Source organism: Ranitomeya variabilis, chromosome 6 (assembly GCF_051348905.1).
Source record: "Ranitomeya variabilis isolate aRanVar5 chromosome 6, aRanVar5.hap1, whole genome shotgun sequence".
Taxonomy (NCBI): Eukaryota; Metazoa; Chordata; class Amphibia; order Anura; family Dendrobatidae; genus Ranitomeya; species Ranitomeya variabilis.
In genome coordinates this window covers 40178661-40196093 of record NC_135237.1, presented here as the reverse complement: position 1 = coordinate 40196093, position 17433 = coordinate 40178661, and the positions used below count along the sequence as shown (strand labels likewise).

The window sequence follows — 17433 nt, the reverse complement described above, 5'->3', positions numbered from 1 at the left end:
ACTGTGTATATGGGAGCTGCGGGCCAATCATACTATGTATAAAGGAGCTGCGGGTCCATCATACTATGTATAAAGGAGCTGCAGGCCCATCATACTGTGTATACGGGAGCTGCGGGCCAATCATACTATGTATAAAGGAGCTGTGGGCCCATCATACTGTGTATAAGGGAGCTGCGGGACCATCATACTGTGTATAAGGGAGCTGCGGGACCATCATACTGTGTATAAGGGAGCTGCGGGACCATCATACTGTGTATAAGGGAGCTGCGGGACCATCATACTGTGTATAAGGGAGCTGCGGGACCATCATACTGTGTATAAGGGAGCTGCGGGACCATCATACTGTGTATAAGGGAGCTGCGGGACCATCATACTGTGTATAAGGGAGCTGCGGGACCATCATACTGTGTATAAGGGAGCTGCGGGACCATCATACTGTGTATAAGGGAGCTGCGGGACCATCATACTGTGTATAAGGGAGCTGCGGGACCATCATACTGTGTATAAGGGAGCTGCGGGACCATCATACTGTGTATAAGGGAGCTGCGGGACCATCATACTGTGTATAAGGGAGCTGCGGGACCATCATACTGTGTATAAGGGAGCTGCGGGACCATCATACTGTGTATAAGGAAGCTGCGGGCTCATCACACTGTGTATAAGGGAGCTGCGGGTCCATCATACTGTGTATACGGGAGCTGCGGGCCCATCATACTGTGTATACGGGAACTGTGAAGGCATATTGTGCATATGGGAGCTGTTGGCCCATTACACTGTATATAGGGGAGCTCTGGGGGCATTATACTTTCTATAGTGGAGTTCTGTCAGCATTATACTGTCTATAGGGGAGCAGTGGGAACATCATACGGTGTACAGGGGAGTTATAGAACCATCATAATGTGTGTAGGGGAGCTGTGGGAGCCTTAGGGCTTTTTCACACTTTGCGGAATTAGCTGCAGATTTTTCTGCTGCGGATTTGGAAAGACCGCAGTGCAAAACCGCTGCGGTTTTCACTGCGGATTTTCCTGCGGTTTCTTCTGCGGATTCCTCTGCGGGTTTTCAACAGCACTTTCCTATTGGTGCATGTTGAAAACCGCTGCAGAATCCGCAGAAAGAAGTGACATGCTCCTTCTTTTTTTCCGCAGCAATTCCGTGCGTTTTTTTAAGGGAATTTCCGCAATGTGGGGACAGCGGTTTTTGTTTTCCATAGGGTAACATTGTACTGTACCCTGCATGGGAAACTGCTGCGGATCCGCAGCGTCAAATCCGCTGCGGATCCGCAGCAAAAACCGCAAAGTGTGAACATAGCCTAAGACTGTGTATAGGGAAGCTTTAAGTTCACGATACTGTGTAAAATGGAGCAGTACATGGGGGAACTTAGGGGACATTATTATTGTGCATATGGTCCAATATGGCGGTAAAGTCAATGTTCGTTTTTGTATATAGATTTATATTCAATAACAGTAGTGTCACATTCTGAGGTTCCCCTATATTCACAATAAGTGCGCAACCGTAGCTGTAATCAGGGTTAGCTGGTTAGGGGCCCACTCAGATGTTTCGCCCCCCCTAAGTTGGAACTTAGGATTGCCTCCACCCGAAAATGTCAGTGAAACAGACAGTGACATCACTGAGCTGAGCAGAGTGACATCACTGAGCTGAGAAGAGTGACATCACTGAGCTGAGCAGAGTGACATCACTGAGCTGAGCAGAGTGACATCACTGAGAGGAGCAAAGTGACATCACTGAGCTGAGCAGAGTGACATCACTGAGCTGAGCAGAGTGACATCACTGAGCTGAGCAGAGTGACATCACTGAGCTGAGCAGAGTGACATCACTGAGCTGAGCAGAGTGACATCACTGAGCTGAGCAGAGTGACATCACTGAGCTGAGAAGAGTGACATCACTGAGCTGAGAAGAGTGACATCACTGAGCTGAGCAGAGTGACATCATTGAGCTGAGCAGAGAGACATCACTGAGCTGAGCCGAGTGACATCACTGAGCTGAGCAGAGTGACATCACTGAGCTGAGCCGAGTGACATCACTGAGCTGAGCCGAGTGACATCACTGAGCTGAGCCGAGTGACATCACTGAGCTGAGCCGAGTGACATCACTGAGCTGAGCCGAGTGACATCACTGAGCTGAGCCGAGTGACATCACTGAGCTGAGCAGAGTGACATCACTGAGCTGAGCCGAGTGACATCACTGAGCTGAGCCGAGTGACATCACTGAGCTGAGCCGAGTGACATCACTGAGCTGAGCCGAGTGACATCACTGAGCTGAGCCGAGTGACATCACTGAGCTGAGCCGAGTGACATCACTGAGCTGAGCAGAGTGACATCACTGAGCTGAGCAGAGTGACATCACTGAGCTGAGCAGAGTGACATCACTGAGCTGAGCAGAGTGACATCACTGAGCTGAGCAGAGTGACATCATCAATCTCGATCGTAGGACCCAGTGGAGCTTCATTCCCCCCTGCTCCTCCTGAGTGACTTCTGTATATTATGTGACCATCTTCATCTTCTCTCTTTTAGCGTGTGGAGGGACCTTACATATGGAGAATGGAGCATTTAACAGTCCCGGGTATCCCGACAATTATCCAGCCAATACGGAGTGTGTGTGGAAGATTCTCAGCTCTCCTGGCAATCGGCTCATGCTTTCTTTCATGTAAACGTCTTCTCGCTTCATATTATTTCCATTTTAATGGCCTTCCAGGAAGGAAATGTAACATCTGGCAGGAAAACTATTATTATAAATTGGAGTCTGGAAAGATAACAATCCTCCAGAGCGTAGCATTATTAACTCTGCTGTTATCGTGCAAACGTGTACTCGTATGGATACATCATAAGGTGCAAGGTAGACAAGAGAATCAGCGTTAAGCATGTTATGATGTGCTACAGATGCATCTAAGAAAAGTTTATGAAAGGGGTTAGAGGTGGAGTGGGAAAAAAAAGTTTCTCCATCTTCCCCATTCTATGAGACCGTAAAAATCCACAGACTTGCATTGCCGATTTTGATCAGACACAAGGATCAATATAGGACATGTCTCCGTATTTTTCTTGGACTTAGGCCTGTTTCACACATCAGGTTTTCGCTGTCAGGCTGAATCCAGCAAATGTTGAAAAAAACGGATCCATCACAGATTGTGAAAAATTGATGAGACGGATCCGACTAGCTGATCCAGCTAATTGGATCCTAAAAAAATCTGAGCACGCGCAGATTAAAAAACGGAATCCGGCGCTGGAATCCAGCATTTGACGGATCCGGCGCCCATAGGCTTCCATTCTAGCAAAAAGCCGGAAGCGCCGGATCTGGCACTGTCCAGTTTTTCGCCGCAGACTGGAAAACTTCACTTTGTATGTTTTTTCCAGAAGCCGGAAAACCCCTTTTCGCCGGATCCAGCGAAAGACGGAAGAAACGTGAGGCCATCCGGCGCAATCCGACACTAATACAAGTCTGTGAGAAAAATCAGCTTTCACTGGATCCGTTTTTTTTTTTTTTTTTTTTTTTAAAGCCGGATTTAGCCTGACGGCGAAAACCTGATGTGTGAAAAGGGCCTGAGTCGTCCAAGTAAAAAATAAGAAACATGTCCAATTTTGATCGTAGTGTCGGATCAAAATCTGCAAAGAAAGTGTAAGGAAGGATCCATGAAAAAATCGGACATGTGCACATCCCCAAAGATTGTCATTGGTACGAGTGCTATCCACGAAAACCACGGATAGCTCTAGTACAATATAACTGGACATTTGTACAATCCCTAAGATAAAGCAAAGATTGGGGAGATTATGAGCAGGGTTGGAGGAGCCTAACAGAGTAGAAGAAGGTTGGCCGAGGTCCATGTTGGCAGCAGAAGACCATCACACTTGCCACTAGGATCTATTGGAACCTAATAATTTAAGATGCAATCCCATGTTCTCCTAGGGCAGAACCTCTTCGCTCACCAGAAGGACATGTCGCGTTCTGGGTATTGTTTGACCTCTCTGTTAATCTTCCTACATTCCACCCCCCTCAGGTCATTCTCACTTCAGACCAGTGACAACTGTTCCAGTGATTATGTGGAAGTTAGAGAAGGAAATGACACCGGTGTATCCTTAGGACATTTCTGTGGAAACAGATTGCCAACTAATGTCACCTCAATCATCGGTCACATCCTTTGGGTGAAGTTTGCGTCTGATGCTACTGTCAGCGGCCCTGGGTTTCGAGCCACCTTCTCCCACTGTAAGTCTGTAAATTCACTTCATTTCCATCTGTTCTCAAAATACACAATAAAAATGTAAATCAAAAAATTTGGATAAGAGATAATAATAAATGTAAAAAAAAATTAAATTAAAAAAACATTTAAATGGGTTTTCCAGTTTCAAAAATCCCCTATTTCCGATACTATAGTTTGTTTTAGTAAAGAACTGCACTATCCTCACCCTGGGTCCAGCACTGCTGCTCCTAGTGTCCCTTGTCATTGTCATCATGTCGACAGCATGGCAGCCAATCAGTGAGCTCAGAACGGGTGACTTCAGTAATTGGCTGCAGACAACAAGACGTTAACGCTGCAGACAATAATAGGCACCGGGAGCAGTAGCGAAGACTTAGCACTGGACTCAGGTAAGAAAGGCACAGTTTGTTTTTTTCTTAAACAAATTTGAAGCTCGGAAAGAGGTGTTTTCTGAAACTGGAAAACCCCTTTACACTGCTGGAAAGGTATAATCAAAAACTTGACATGCTGCACAAATCAGGTCTATAGAACAAATCCATATGCTATGTATCTGATATTGTAGCTCAGCTCCATTAAGGCTTCTTTTACACTTGCCGTGTTTTTGCGGGCCATTTTTGCAGCCCTAATAGATTTCTATGGGGACGCAAAAACGGGCCGTAAAAATCGGAGCACTGTACACCGTATGGCCGTAAGGGCCTTATTTACGGCCGTGAAAAAATATCGAGTCTGCTCAATATTTTTCACAGTTTACGGACACGGCCCCTATTGAAATCAATGGGGCTGCAAAAACAATGGAAGCTTGCCCAGTGTGTTGATTTTGCGGTACACCGCGAAGACCATATTTGTGGAACACTGTATTTTTACTAGGACGCGTCCATGTACTTCCTATTTATCACTTCGACGGCCTGCAGACACACGAGATGGACCTATTCCAAACCAGAAAAACCGAGATCTGAGAAGATTTTCGGCCCGTAAAAATGGGCCGCAAAAACACGGCAAGTGTAAAAGAAGCCTAAGATGAATAGATTTGAGCTGTAATACTATCAACAACCAGTGGCTGGCGGTGGCGCTGTTTTGGAAAAGAAGGTATATGTCGTTTCTGTAATATCTAATCAATTTGTATTCAATACTTTTAGTATTTGGGAACAATATAGAAGGAAGCTCTGGACAAATTGCTTCTCCGCTGTGGCCCAGGCAGTATCCTCACCATTCTGACTACACCTGGAATATCAATGTGGAATCGGGTCGTATCATTGAGATTACAGTTTTGGAGATGGACATTGAAGACCACGCAAGGTGCAACTATGACAAACTAGGAGTAAGTTTTACTCCCTATCATTTATGGAATAAAACTCTTTTGACATTATTATGGTTGTTTCATTGGGTATTCCTACTCGAAGGACTTATGTCACACATCCACATACCCACCAGAAAGGTGCAGACATCACCTAGCTACAAGGCCGGGGGTCTGCTGATCACTGTTCTTCAATTCTCACCATCATTCTCACCATCATTCTCTATGTACTTCCATGAAGAAAAGCTACGATGAAGTCTATGGAGGTGCCCTGTAGACCCTTGTTTAATAGAGAGAACCTAGTTTAAGAACCTTTTCAGACTCCTGTAGAATCCCAGAGTTTGAACCTGAATCTAATAAATATTTCGGCATTTCCTTGAACATGCCATAAATGGCAGAGATGGGAATACGTCTTTAGAGAATAAACTTTTTTTTTTTTAATTATTGATCAGTCTTTGCAAAGTTATCAATTTTTGTGATATAACTTTTATCTTATTTTGCTTCTTTCTCTCACAAACACCAGGCTGAATGCGCTGATAGGGTTATTCCCATATTCACAATATATATATTTTTTCACAAAGCAGGAGTGTTGTTAATATACAGTAACAGCTCAACAAAAAAGTTTCTGTCATGTACCTTTTCGACTTTTTTTCATGTCCTGCCAATCTGTGCATCCAGCTTTCCAGAGCTGAATGGGTGGTCATATTCTTAGCTGCTAAACTACAATTTCCCAGCACCACACTGCTTCTCCTCAGTTCTGCAGACCCCTCTCTCTCTGCTCTCCTGTGTGCAAAGCTGCTACTAGGAATTTCGGGGCCCCATACTGGCAAAATTTTCGGGGCCTCCTTTAGACTCGACCCAGGCTCCACGCCAGCCTCGCCTCAACCCCTCAAACTGTCCCACCGCTCTCTGTTGGAAAAACTCCACTTCTCACCAATCACATATTAACAGTTCCTATCACCAGATCACACATATAGCCAGCAGCTTTTGTTCTAGCCAAAAGATTTTTTAATCTGCCGTGAAGACAAGGTAGACTCTTTTGTCCGGGCCCTACTCTACTCTAACCTATTAAACATTTGTTAAAATATGCAATAAAATTTAGTTATATTTTTATTTATTTTTCAATGTTTAAAATGACAATAATACCACATACAAGGGACAAATACCACAACACCATGACCAGACACCATATTATCACCACATAGTGACCTATAATACCATCTACAAGGAACAAATACCACCACACCATGTCCAGATCACATATTACCACCACAGTGACTGAACAATATCACATACAAGGGACAAATACCACCGCACCATGTCCAGATCACATATTACCACCACATGGTGACCAACTACATACAAGGAACAAATATCAACACAACATGACCAGACCACATATTACCACCACACAGTGACCGAATAATAGCACATAAAAGGAACAAATACCACCACACCATGACCAGACGACATATTACCACCACATAGTGACCAAATAATAGCACATACAAGGAACAAATACCGCCACACCTGGCCGAATAACATATTACCACCACATTGTGACTGAATAGTACAATACTGATTACTAATTAAAAAATACTATCAACATAAGTGCCATTATACACAGGAGATCTGTACTTAGTATGCAGTGTCTGTGTACAGGTAATACAGTGATCACCGGTGCCATTATACACAGAAGCTCTGTATATAGTGTCAGTGTACAGATAATACAGTGATCTCCAGTGACATTATACACAGGAGCTCTGTATATAGTGTCAGTGTACAGGTAATACAGTGATCCCCAGTGACATTATACACAGGAGCTCTGCATATAGTGTATGGTGTACAGGTAATAAAGTGATCACCAGTGACATTATACACAGGAGTTCTGTATATAGTATACAGTGTATATTGTCAGTGTACAGGTAACACACTGACTCTGCAGTGACATCTCTAGCTGAAGTCCTTCATCTTTGCGTTTCCTTTTAATCCAGCGAAGACCGCCATCACTTATTTCAGCCAGGACTCGTCTCTGCATAAAATAACACAGTTATCTAGAGCACCACTTCCAGAGCACATTCCCCACTTTTTCCCTTTCTTCTACAGTACACATCTGAATACAGACGTTTACCCACCATTAATATATAATTGGGTATTATCCAACCCACCATTCTAAATATAAATTATAATCCCCCACTAAATTAATTAGCACCTGTACTTTTTCCCCCAATTCATTACCAGTCATTTTATCCTCAACGCTCCCCCAAGTACCTCCCGCTCTAACCCTTATTCTGATTCATTATAGTTACATGCCCCTTCTGCCTCAATTCATTGTCATGTCTTCTATCTCTCCCACCCTCTATTCATTATCAACTGCTCTTCCCCACCCTCAAAATTCATTATTTGCTCTCCCCACCTTTATTACACCATTTATTACACATAATCATTTGCAGTCCACATCACCCCCACATCATTTGCAGTCCCCATCACCCCCACATCATCATTTGCAGTCCCCATCACCCCCACATCATCATTTGCAGTCCACCTTACTTCATCATTTACAGTCCCCTATCCCCCCTTCACTTCATCTGCAGTCCCCCTTACTTCATCATTTGCAGCCCTCTATCATTTCATCATGTGCAGTATCCCCTGATGACACACTTCATCATCTGCAATCTCAATCCGCCCCACCTTACCCGTTTAAAAAAACAAAAACGTTTTTTATACTTACCTCAGTCGTGCACGGGGCGTCTAGTGTTTTCAACAGTGAAGCAGCTAGAATGCATGGGCATAGTCAGGACCTGAAAGGAGCCCATACATTATAGCACATTTACTACTGAGACTGCTAGAATGTATGGGCTGTAGTCAGGACCTGCAGGGAGCCCATAGGCTATGTGCACACTTTGCGGTGTGCTCTGCGGGTTCTCCCGCAGCGGAATTGATAAATCTGCAGGGCAAACCCGCTGCGGTTATCCCTGCAGATTTATCGCGGCTTGTTCCGCGGTTTCCGCTGCGGGTTTCCGCCTATACTATTGATGCTGCATATGCAGCAATATGCAGCATCAATAGTATAATGTTAAAATAATAAAAATTAGTTATACTCACCCTCTCTGACGTCCTGATCTCCTCGGCGCTGCACTCGGCGGTCCGCTTCCAAAGATGATGTGCGAGAAGGACCCTTCGTGACGTCACGGTCATGTGACCGCGGCGTCATCACGGTCATGTGACCGCGACGTCACCGCAGGTCCTGTTTGCACATCAACCCAGACCGGACGCCGCGGGCAGCGCTGAGAGGTGAGTATAACATGATTTTTTATTTTAATTCTTTTTTTTACACCCAAATATGCTTCCCAGGGCCTGGAGGAGAGTCTCCTCTCCTCCACCCCGGGTACCACCCGCACATTAACCGCTTACTTCCCGCAACGTGGGCACAGCCCCATGCGGGAAGTAAGCGGTTCAATGCATTCCTATGGGTGCAGAATCGCAGCGATTCTGCACAAAGAAGTGACATGCTGCGGGTTGTAAACCGCTGCGTTTCTGCGCGGTTTTTCCCGCAGCATGTGCACTGCGGTTTGCGGTTTCCATAGGGTTTACATGTTAATGTAAACGCTATGGAAACTGCTGCGGACCCGCAGCATCAAAATCGCGGCGGTTCCGCGGTAAAAACCGCAAAGTGTGAACATGGCCATACATTCTAGCTACAGCTGAGCAGAAGCTGCGCAGCCGATTAGGTAAGATGGCCATGGACAGCTCCAAAAAGGCTCCCGGGCCCCCTGCGCCGACATGGGCGCTGCAGTGCACAGTATTTTAGTGCACGATGGGGCACAAGAGTAGGGCCCCGAATCTGTGGGCCCCTCTGTGTACTGCTGCTGACTGGGCCTCATACAGCAGTATTACTGCCCTGATGGCGGCCTTGCCTGTGTGCATTCTCATTGAGGCTGTAATAATTATAGGGGATAACTCAGGAAACTCTTTGCGTGGAACAAGACAACTACAGGACACAGTTTTATAAGTGGTAAAGTCTATATTGTCAAACGGTGATTCAAACAGGTGCAGAGAGAAACTCAAGTCCACAACACTTGGTGCAAATAATAAACGTAGCTTAGCAGTCTATAGGAAACTTCAGAGAAACAAGCAATCAAGCAGAAAGTCTATGAAGCACAGTTATTCTTGAGGATACTTGGCACGAATAAATCCTTGACTTAGTCCAGACACAGATAGATAAGCTTATAAGGCAGTTCAAATCATATCTTAGCTCAACCAGGGAGGCCTGGTTAATAGTCTCAGGTTATTGCAGCAGAAGCAGCAGCTTACATGTCCAGCCAATGCAGATAAAGTAAACACGAGCAGCAGATGAAGGAGGATTACTGGAGACTTGTGTATGCAGCAGGAACTCAGAGCAGAGTAGCAGGATCACCACACAGGTTCACAGGAGCAGGTGTATAGCCAGGGAGTAATCAGAGGTCAGGAGCTGGATGCAAGGCAGAATACTCTAGCACAGACTGAAGGCTGGGGTGAAGTTTTATAGCAGGAAGACAAGTGCACATGAGACCAAAGATGCCATGTTGGAAAAGGGCAGTAATGCACAAAAGGTAAAAAATGTTCAGAGTCCTGACAGAGGCAGAGAGATGACAGAGATGGAAAAAAAGAGAGAAAGAAAGAAGGTGAGAGAGATACAGAGAGGAGACAATAGGGAAAGAACAGAAAGAAAGAAAGAGAGAAAGAAAGGTGAGCAAGAGCTACACCAAGGAGAGAGTGAGGGAAAGAAAGAAAGTAGGGTGAGAGGTAGGTACAGAGTGGGATAAAGAATGAAAGAGAAAGAAAGATTGAGAAAGAGGTACAGAGAAGAGAGAGGAGGAAAGAACAGAAAGAAAGAGAAAGATAGGTGAGAGAGACACAGAGAGGCGAGAGGGAGGAAGAAAAGAAAGCAGAGTTAGTGAGAGGTACAGAGAGAAAAGAGATGGGGGAAAGAAAGAAAGAAAGAAAGAAAGAAAGAAAGAAAGAAAGAAAGGATGAGAAAAAGGTACAGAGAGGAGAGGGGAAACAACAGAAAGAAAGATAGAGAGAGAAAGAAAGGTGAGCGACAGGTACAGAGCGGACAGAGAGAGAGTGAGAGGTACAGAGAGGAGAGGGAGAAAGTAAGAAAGAAAGAAAGAAAAAGATGAACGAGAGGTGCAGAGGAGAAAGGGGGAAAGAAAGAAAACGGTGAGAGAGAAGTACAGAGGAAATAGATGGGAAAAGAACACAAAGAGAGAAGTACTGTAGTAGACTAGTTATTATACTTGGTTATTATCACAATCAGAACAAACATAAACTGTGATGCGCTGCAGTGCAGTTTAACGCAACCTCCACCAGGGGGTGCTGGTGAGGAAAGAGACGTTGCACACTCACAGTGTAGCAACACTGAGCAGCCGCACAGGTGTCACAGGTAACGAAAGAATGGTCAGATGAGCTGAGTCAGAAACTGTCAGGAGAAGAAGTACCAGAGGTCACAGCAATGCACATAGTCAGAGACAAGCCAGAAGTAAGAGCCAAACGGGAACGCAGTATCCATAAAGTGAGACATAAGACGAAGTCGGGGAACAAGCCAGAAGTCAAAGATGGTCAGGGAACAAGGTACCAGAGATGGAAAGCAAGAGGCGGGGTTCAGAGCTCAGGCCGAGTCATACACTGTAAGGAAAACCACCAGATGAACACTAAGTCAGGGATAGGGAACGAGTCTCACACAAATACGGGAAGTCAGAGGAGGAAGGATCACCAGGGTATACGGGTCAGCTGCTCTAGCCTGGAAGCATTCACTATCACTGACGCTGGCCAGCAAACTGCAGAGGACTGAAAAAGCCCAGCCAGCTCCAAAACAAGGCAGAGGGGGTTAACCCCCGCATGACCAGTCCAGAGAGAGAATAGCAGAAGACAAACTCTGGACTGGATCATGATAGTACCCCCTCTCAATGGGGGGCCACAGGACCCCCAGGCTTCCCTGGACAACGAGCATAAAAGGCCTGGACAACCAATCCGCATGGACCGAATGCACCGGCACCCACGACCGGTCCTCAGGACCGTAACCTTTCCAATGGACCAAGTACTGAAGTGAACGGAGGAGCATAGGAGAATCCACCACCCATTTCACCTCATACTCGGTCTGGCCATCCACAACAGGCGGCGGGAGCGAGGGAGATACACCTGAAGTAAGCACCGACGACTTCAGAAGCACCTTATGGAACACATTGGGGATCCGCAATGACGGAGGCAAGTGCAGGCAAAAGGCCACAGGATTAACCACCTCTAAAATTTCATAAGGGGGGAAGATTGGTGATAAAATCCATGGACAGATGAGTCCACGGTCTATCTGAAATGGGCAGTGGCACCAATTCCCCTGCCGGCCGGTTACGGGGTTTTGCGAAGGGACAAGTTTCACAGGAAAACACAAACCCAGTGACGTCAGAAGCCAGCGAGGTGTTATGGTTCTCAATGGCAAGAGAACATAGCCCAGCAAGCATAAGAACTAGCTCTTGGAAGGATGGAAACTAAACTGACCATGAACTAAACCTGCCGCACAACTAACAGTAGCCGGGTAGCGTAGCCTGCGTTTTATCCCTAGACGCCCAGCGCCGGCCGGAGGACTAACTAATCCTGGCAGAGGAAAATATAGTCCTGGCTCACCTCTAGAGAAATTTCCCCGAAAGGCAGACAGAGGCCCCCACAAATATTGGCGGTGATTTTAGATGAAATGACAAACGTAGTATGAAAATAGGTTTAGCAAAATTGAGGTCCGCTTACTAGATAGCAGGAAGACAGAAAGGGCACTTTCATGGTCAGCTGAAAACCCTATCAAAACACCATCCTGAAATTACTTTAAGACTCTAGTATTAACTCATAACATCAGAGTGGCAATTTCAGATCACAAGAGCTTTCCAGACACAGAAACGAAACTACAGCTGTGAACTGGAACAAAATGCAAAAACAAACAAGGACTAAAGTCCAACTTAGCTGGGAGTTGTCTAGCAGCAGGAACATGCACAGAAAGGCTTCTGATTACAATGTTGACCGGCATGGAAGTGACAGAGGAGCAAGGCTAAATAGCGACTCCCACATCCTGATGGAAACAGGTGAACAGAGAGGATGATGCACACCAGTTCAATTCCACCAGTGGCCACCGGGGGAGCCCAAAATCCAATTTCACAACAGTACCCCCCCCTCAAGGAGGGGGCACCGAACCCTCACCAGAACCACCAGGGCGATCAGGATGAGCCCTATGAAAGGCACGGACCAAATCGGAGGCATGAACATCAGAGGCAGTCACCCAAGAATTATCCTCCTGACCGTATCCCTTCCATTTGACCAGATACTGGAGTTTCCGTCTGGAAACACGGGAGTCCAAGATTTTTTCCACAACGTACTCCAACTCGCCCTCAACCAACACTGGAGCAGGAGGCTCAACGGAAGGCACAACCGGTACCTCATACCTGCGCAATAATGACCGATGAAAAACATTATGAATAGAAAAAGATGCAGGGAGGTCCAAACGGAAGGACACAGGGTTAAGAATCTCCAATATCTTGTACGGGCCGATGAACCGAGGCTTAAACTTGGGAGAAGAAACCCTCATAGGGACAAAACGAGAAGACAACCACACCAAGTCCCCAACACAAAGCCGAGGACCAACCCGACGCCGGCGGTTGGCAAAAAGCTGAGTCTTCTCCTGGGACAACTTCAAATTGTCCACTACCTGCCCCCAAATCTGATGCAACCTCTCCACCACAGCATCCACTCCAGGACAATCCGAAGATTCCACCTGACCAGAAGAAAATCGAGGATGAAACCCCGAATTACAGAAAAAGGGAGACACCAAGGTGGCAGAGCTGGCCCGATTATTGAGGGCAAACTCCGCTAAAGGCAAAAAAGCAACCCAATCATCCTGATCTGCAGACACAAAACACCTCAAATATGTCTCCAAGGTCTGATTCGTCCGCTCGGTCTGGCCATTAGTCTGAGGATGGAAAGCAGACGAGAAAGACAAATCTATGCCCATCCTAGCACAGAATGCTCGCCAAAATCTAGACACGAATTGGGTACCTCTGTCAGAAACGATATTCTCCGGAATACCATGCAAACGGACCACATTTTGAAAAAACAGAGGAACCAACTCGGAAGAAGAAGGCAACTTAGGCAGGGGAACCAAATGGACCATCTTAGAGAAACGATCACACACCACCCAGATGACAGACATCCTCTGAGAAACAGGAAGATCCGAAATAAAATCCATCGAGATGTGCGTCCAGGGCCTCTTCGGAATAGGCAAGGGCAACAACAATCCACTAGCCCGAGAACAACAAGGCTTGGCCCGAGCACAAACGTCACAAGACTGCACGAAGCCTCGCACATCTCGAGACAGGGAAGGCCACCAGAAGGACCTTGCCACCAAATCCCTGGTACCAAAGATTCCAGGATGACCTGCCAACGCAGAAGAATGAACCTCAGAAATGACTTTACTGGTCCAATCATCAGGAACAAACAGTCTACCAGGTGGGCAACGATCAGGTCTATCCGCCTGAAACTCCTGCAAGGCCCGCCGCAGGTCTGGAGAAACGGCAGACAATATCACTCCATCCTTAAGGATACCTGTAGGTTCAGAATTACCAGGGGAGTCAGGCTCAAAACTCCTAGAAAGGGCATCCGCCTTAACATTCTTAGAACCCGGCAGGTAGGACACCACAAAATTAAACCGAGAGAAAAACAACGACCAGCGTGCCTGTCTAGGATTCAGGCGTCTGGCGGACTCAAGATAAATTAGATTTTTGTGGTCAGTCAATACCACCACCTGATGTCTAGCCCCCTCAAGCCAATGACGCCACTCCTCAAAAGCCCACTTCATGGCCAAAAGCTCCCGATTCCCAACATCATAATTCCGCTCGGCGGGCGAAAATTTACGCGAGAAAAAAGCACAAGGTCTCATCACGGAGCAATCGGAACTTCTCTGCGACAAAACCGCCCCAGCTCCGATTTCAGAAGCGTCGACCTCAACCTGAAAAGGAAGAGCAACATCAGGCTGACGCAACACAGGGGCGGAAGAAAAGCGGCGCTTAAGCTCCCGAAAGGCCTCCACAGCAGCAGGGGACCAATCAGCAACATCAGCACCCTTCTTAGTCAAATCAGTCAATGGTTTAACAACATCAGAAAAACCAGCAATAAATCGACGATAAAAGTTAGCAAAGCCCAAAAATTTCTGAACACTCTTAAGAGAAGAGGGTTGCGTCCAATCACAAATAGCCTGAACCTTGACAGGATCCATCTCGATGGAAGAGGGGGAAAAAATATATCCCAAAAAGGAAATCTTTTGAACCCCAAAAACGCACTTAGAACCCTTCACACACAAGGAATTAGACCGCAAAACCTGAAAAACCCTCCTGACCTGCTGGACATGAGAGTCCCAGTCATCCGAAAAAATCAAAATATCATCCAGATACACAATCATAAATTTATCCAAATAATCACGGAAAATGTCATGCATAAAGGACTGAAAGACTGAAGGGGCATTTGAAAGACCAAAAGGCATCACCAAATACTCAAAGTGGCCCTCGGGCGTATTAAATGCGGTTTTCCACTCATCCCCCTGCTTAATTCGCACCAAATTATACGCCCCACGGAGATCTATCTTAGAGAACCACTTGGCCCCCTTTATGCGAGCAAACAAATCAGTCAGCAGTGGCAACGGATATTGATATTTAACCGTGATTTTATTCAAAAGCCGATAATCAATGCACGGCCTCAAAGAGCCATCTTTCTTAGCCACAAAGAAAAAACCGGCTCCTAAGGGAGATGACGAAGGACGAATATGTCCCTTTTCCAAGGACTCCTTTATATATTCTCGCATAGCAGCATGTTCAGGCACAGACAGATTAAATAAACGACCCTTAGGGTATTTACTACCCGGAATCAAATCTATGGCACAATCGCACTCCCGGTGCGGAGGTAATGAACCAAGCTTAGGTTCTTCAAAAACGTCACGATATTCAGTCAAGAATTCAGGAATCTCAGAGGGAATAGATGATGAAATGGAAACCACAGGTACGTCCCCATGCGTCCCCTTACATCCCCAGCTTAACACAGACATAGCTTTCCAGTCAAGGACTGGGTTATGAGATTGCAGCCATGGCAATCCAAGCACCAACACATCATGTAGGTTATACAGCACAAGAAAGCGAATAATCTCCTGGTGATCCGGATTAATCCGCATAGTTACTTGTGTCCAGTATTGTGGTTTATTGCTAGCCAATGGGGTGGAGTCAATCCCCTTCAGGGGTATAGGAGTTTCAAGAGGCTCCAAATCATACCCACAGCGTTTGGCAAAGGACCAATCCATAAGACTCAAAGCGGCGCCAGAGTCGACATAGGCATCCGCGGTAATAGATGATAAAGAACAAATCAGGGTCACAGATAGAATAAACTTAGACTGTAAAGTGCCAATTGAAACAGACTTATCAAGCTTCTTAGTACGCTTAGAGCATGCTGATATAACATGAGTTGAATCACCGCAATAGAAGCACAACCCATTTTTTCGTCTAAAATTCTGCCGTTCACTTCTGGACAGAATTCTATCACATTGCATATCCTCTGGCGTCTTCTCAGTAGACACCGCCAAATGGTGCACAGGTTTGCGCTCCCGCAGACGCCTATCGATCTGGATAGCCATTGTCATGGACTCATTCAGACCCGCAGGCACAGGGAACCCCACCATAACATCCTTAATGGCATCAGAGAGACCCTCTCTGAAATTCGCCGCCAGGGCGCACTCATTCCACTGAGTAAGCACAGCCCATTTACGGAATTTCTGGCAGTATATTTCAGCTTCGTCTTGCCCCTGAGATAGGGACATCAAGGCCTTTTCCGCCTGAAGTTCTAACTGAGGTTCCTCATAAAGCAACCCCAAGGCCAGAAAAAACGCATCCACATTGAGCAACGCAGGATCCCCTGGAGCCAATGCAAAAGCCCAATCCTGAGGGTCGCCCCGGAGCAAGGAAATCACAATCCTGACCTGCTGAGCAGGATCTCCAGCAGAGCGAGATTTCAGGGACAAAAACAACTTGCAATTATTTTTGAAATTTTGAAAGCAAGATCTATTCCCCGAGAAAAATTCAGGCAAAGGAATTCTAGGTTCAGATATAGGAACATGAACAACAAAATCTTGTAAATTTTGAACTTTCGTGGTGAGATTATTCAAACCTGCAGCTAAACTCTGAATATCCATTTTAAACAGGTGAACACAGAGCCATTCCAGGATTAGAAGGAGAGAGAGAGAGAAAGGCTGCAATATAGGCAGACTTGCAAGAGATTCAATTACAAGCACACTCAGAACTGAAAAAAAAAAAAAAAAAAAATCTTCAGCAGACTTCTCTTTTCTCTCCTTTCTCTGTCAATTAATTTAACCCTTTAAGGCCGGTCAAACTGTTATGGTTCTCAATGGCAAGAGAACATAGCCCAGCAAGCATAAGAACTAGCTCTTGGAAGGATGGAAACTAAACTGACCATGAACTAAACCTGCCGCACAACTAACAGTAGCCGGGTAGCGTAGCCTGCGTTTTATCCCTAGACGCCCAGCGCCGGCCGGAGGACTAACTAATCCTGGCAGAGGAAAATATAGTCCTGGCTCACCTCTAGAGAAATTTCCCCGAAAGGCAGACAGAGGCCCCCACAAATATTGGCGGTGATTTTAGATGAAATGACAAACGTAGTATGAAAATAGGTTTAGCAAAATTGAGGTCCGCTTACTAGATAGCAGGAAGACAGAAAGGGCACTTTCATGGTCAGCTGAAAACCCTATCAAAACACCATCCTGACATTACTTTAAGACTCTAGTATTAACTCATAACATCAGAGTGGCAATTTCAGATCACAAGAGCTTTCCAGACACAGAAACGAAACTACAGCTGTG

At 45.9% G+C, this 17433-nt stretch overlaps 1 protein-coding gene across 1 annotated transcript in view; it reads left to right on the top strand.

The window, feature by feature from the left end:
• Nucleotides 1–17433, top strand: part of CUBN (cubilin) — a 247056-nt gene that overhangs the window by 171727 nt on the left and 57896 nt on the right. Inside the window, exons 36-38 of the mRNA XM_077268299.1 lie at nucleotides 2532–2664; nucleotides 4010–4215; nucleotides 5344–5525. Of these exons, the coding sequence (XP_077124414.1) occupies nucleotides 2532–2664; nucleotides 4010–4215; nucleotides 5344–5525 (521 nt within the window). The remainder of the gene's footprint in view (nucleotides 1–2531; nucleotides 2665–4009; nucleotides 4216–5343; nucleotides 5526–17433) is intronic.